Genomic DNA, 1,958 nt, shown 5'->3' on the forward strand with positions numbered 1-1,958 from the left:
ACAGATTTTCTACTGCTCTTAGGGTAAAAAGCAAAATTCTTATCATGGATCCAAGATTTCATCCTGTTTGGCCTAGTTCTCCAGCCTGATCTCAGTCATTCACATTCTTGACTTTGTGTCTCAGGGCCTTTGCATATGGCCTTTCCAAAGTCTGGACTATTCTACGTACTTTCAGTGGTAACTCCTATTTTGAAGAGTCTGAATAAGCATGGTGGTGATGTGTCACATTGTAATCATAGCCCTCTGATATTTCCTTCAAATTAGTTGTCAGAGATGTATCTATAATTGAAATTATTTACTATCAATATCTACCTGTATCTACCCATCTAGATCTAGCCTGTAAAGTTTCAAAACACAGAATTACTGTTTCACCTCAGAACTTGACACTGAACTTGGAATATAGTGGATACTCATTAGTAATATCAGTTACACTCATTAGCTGCATTAGTTGAAGAAATAAATTAATGCATTATATTTTCAGAATATATTCATGGCTGTTAGTGAAGATTTCTGATTTAAAACTATATTTTATAAAAGCTTAAATCAGTTTCTTTAAATAAAAATGTTTGATAAATGCTTTGGTTATGTTTTGTTTCTAGTCTTTAGGTATCGCCAGACCAAGCCAATGTATGAAGCAAATGACTCTTCGGTGTCTGAATTTGTTTTCCTGGGACTTTCTACCTCTAGACCAGTGCAGCATTTCCTCCTTGCCTTCTCGACAGTGTTTTATGTAACAATTGTTCTGGGGAATCTCCTTGTTGTGTTTGCAGTGACCTTTGACCCTCATCTACATTCCCCCATGTACTTCCTTTTAGCCAACCTGTCAACTATTGATTTGGGTCTTTCTACCTTAACAGTGCCTAAGATGATTTCTGACCTGTACTTTGGGCACAAAACCATATCCTTCCAGGGGTGTGTCACCCAGATATTTGTCCTTCACACGCTGGGTGGATCTGAGATGGTGCTGCTCACTGCCATGGCCTTTGACCGCTATGTGGCCATATGTAAGCCCCTGCACTACCTGACCATCATGAGCCCACGGGTGTGCCTTTTGCTTCTGTGTGGTGCTTGGGCTATTGGCCTCATTCACTCAGTGGTCCAGTTAGCTTTTGTGATCCATTTGCCTTTCTGTGGTCCTAATGAAATCGACAGCTTTTACTGTGACCTTCCTTGGTTTATCAAACTTGCGTGCATAGATTCCTACAGAATGGAATTCATGGTCATTGCCAACAGTGGGTTCATATCCATGGGCACTTTCTTCTTGTTGACCATCTCCTATGTTTTCATTCTGGTCACTGTATGGAAATACTCTTCAGGTGGTTTGTGCAAGGCCCTCTCTACTCTGTCAGCGCACATCATTGTGGTGGTTTTGTTCTTTGGACCCTGCATCTTTGTTTACATGTGGCCATTTCCCACAGTGACAGTGGATAAGTTTCTTGCCATTTTAGACTTTCTGGTTACACCCATCCTGAATCCTGCCATTTACACACTGAGGAACAAAGATATGAAGATGGCTATGAGGAGACTGAGTTGTCAGCTCTTGAGTTTGAGGATCTCTTAAGTAACTCATGGGTGCACAAGTTACTTCAGACAACTTCATGTAATACAAATGGTTAAATAAATATACAAAATTTGGGGCTCTTTTTTTCTGAAGTTAATCTGGATTAAAACTCAGCATTCAAAAGACTATGCTCATGACATCTGGTCCCATCACTTCATGGTGAAAAGATGAAACAATGCAAACAGTGACAGACTTTATTTTCTTGGGCCCCAAAATTACTGTGGATCGTGACTGCAGCCATGAAATTAAAAGACATTTGCACCTTGGAAGAAAAGCAATGTCCAACCAAGATGACATATTAAAAACAGAGACTTGACTTTGCTGACAGCAGTCCATGTAGTCAAAGCTATGGTTTTTCCAGTAGTCATGTATGGATACGTCATGTATTGGACCATAA

General features: G+C 39.9%; 1 protein-coding gene across 1 annotated transcript; it reads left to right on the forward strand.

Annotated features, from left to right (window-relative positions):
- The first annotated feature begins 625 nt into the window (after window positions 1-625).
- On the forward strand, window positions 626-1,561 carry LOC112588013 (olfactory receptor 4F6-like). The gene has a single exon (XM_025296529.3). It carries the CDS (start codon window positions 626-628, stop codon window positions 1,559-1,561), a length of 936 nt encoding a protein of 311 aa, XP_025152314.3.
- The last annotated feature ends 397 nt before the right edge of the window (window positions 1,562-1,958 follow it).

Source organism: Bubalus bubalis, chromosome 11, assembly GCF_019923935.1.
Source record: "Bubalus bubalis isolate 160015118507 breed Murrah chromosome 11, NDDB_SH_1, whole genome shotgun sequence".
Taxonomy (NCBI): Eukaryota; Metazoa; Chordata; class Mammalia; order Artiodactyla; family Bovidae; genus Bubalus; species Bubalus bubalis.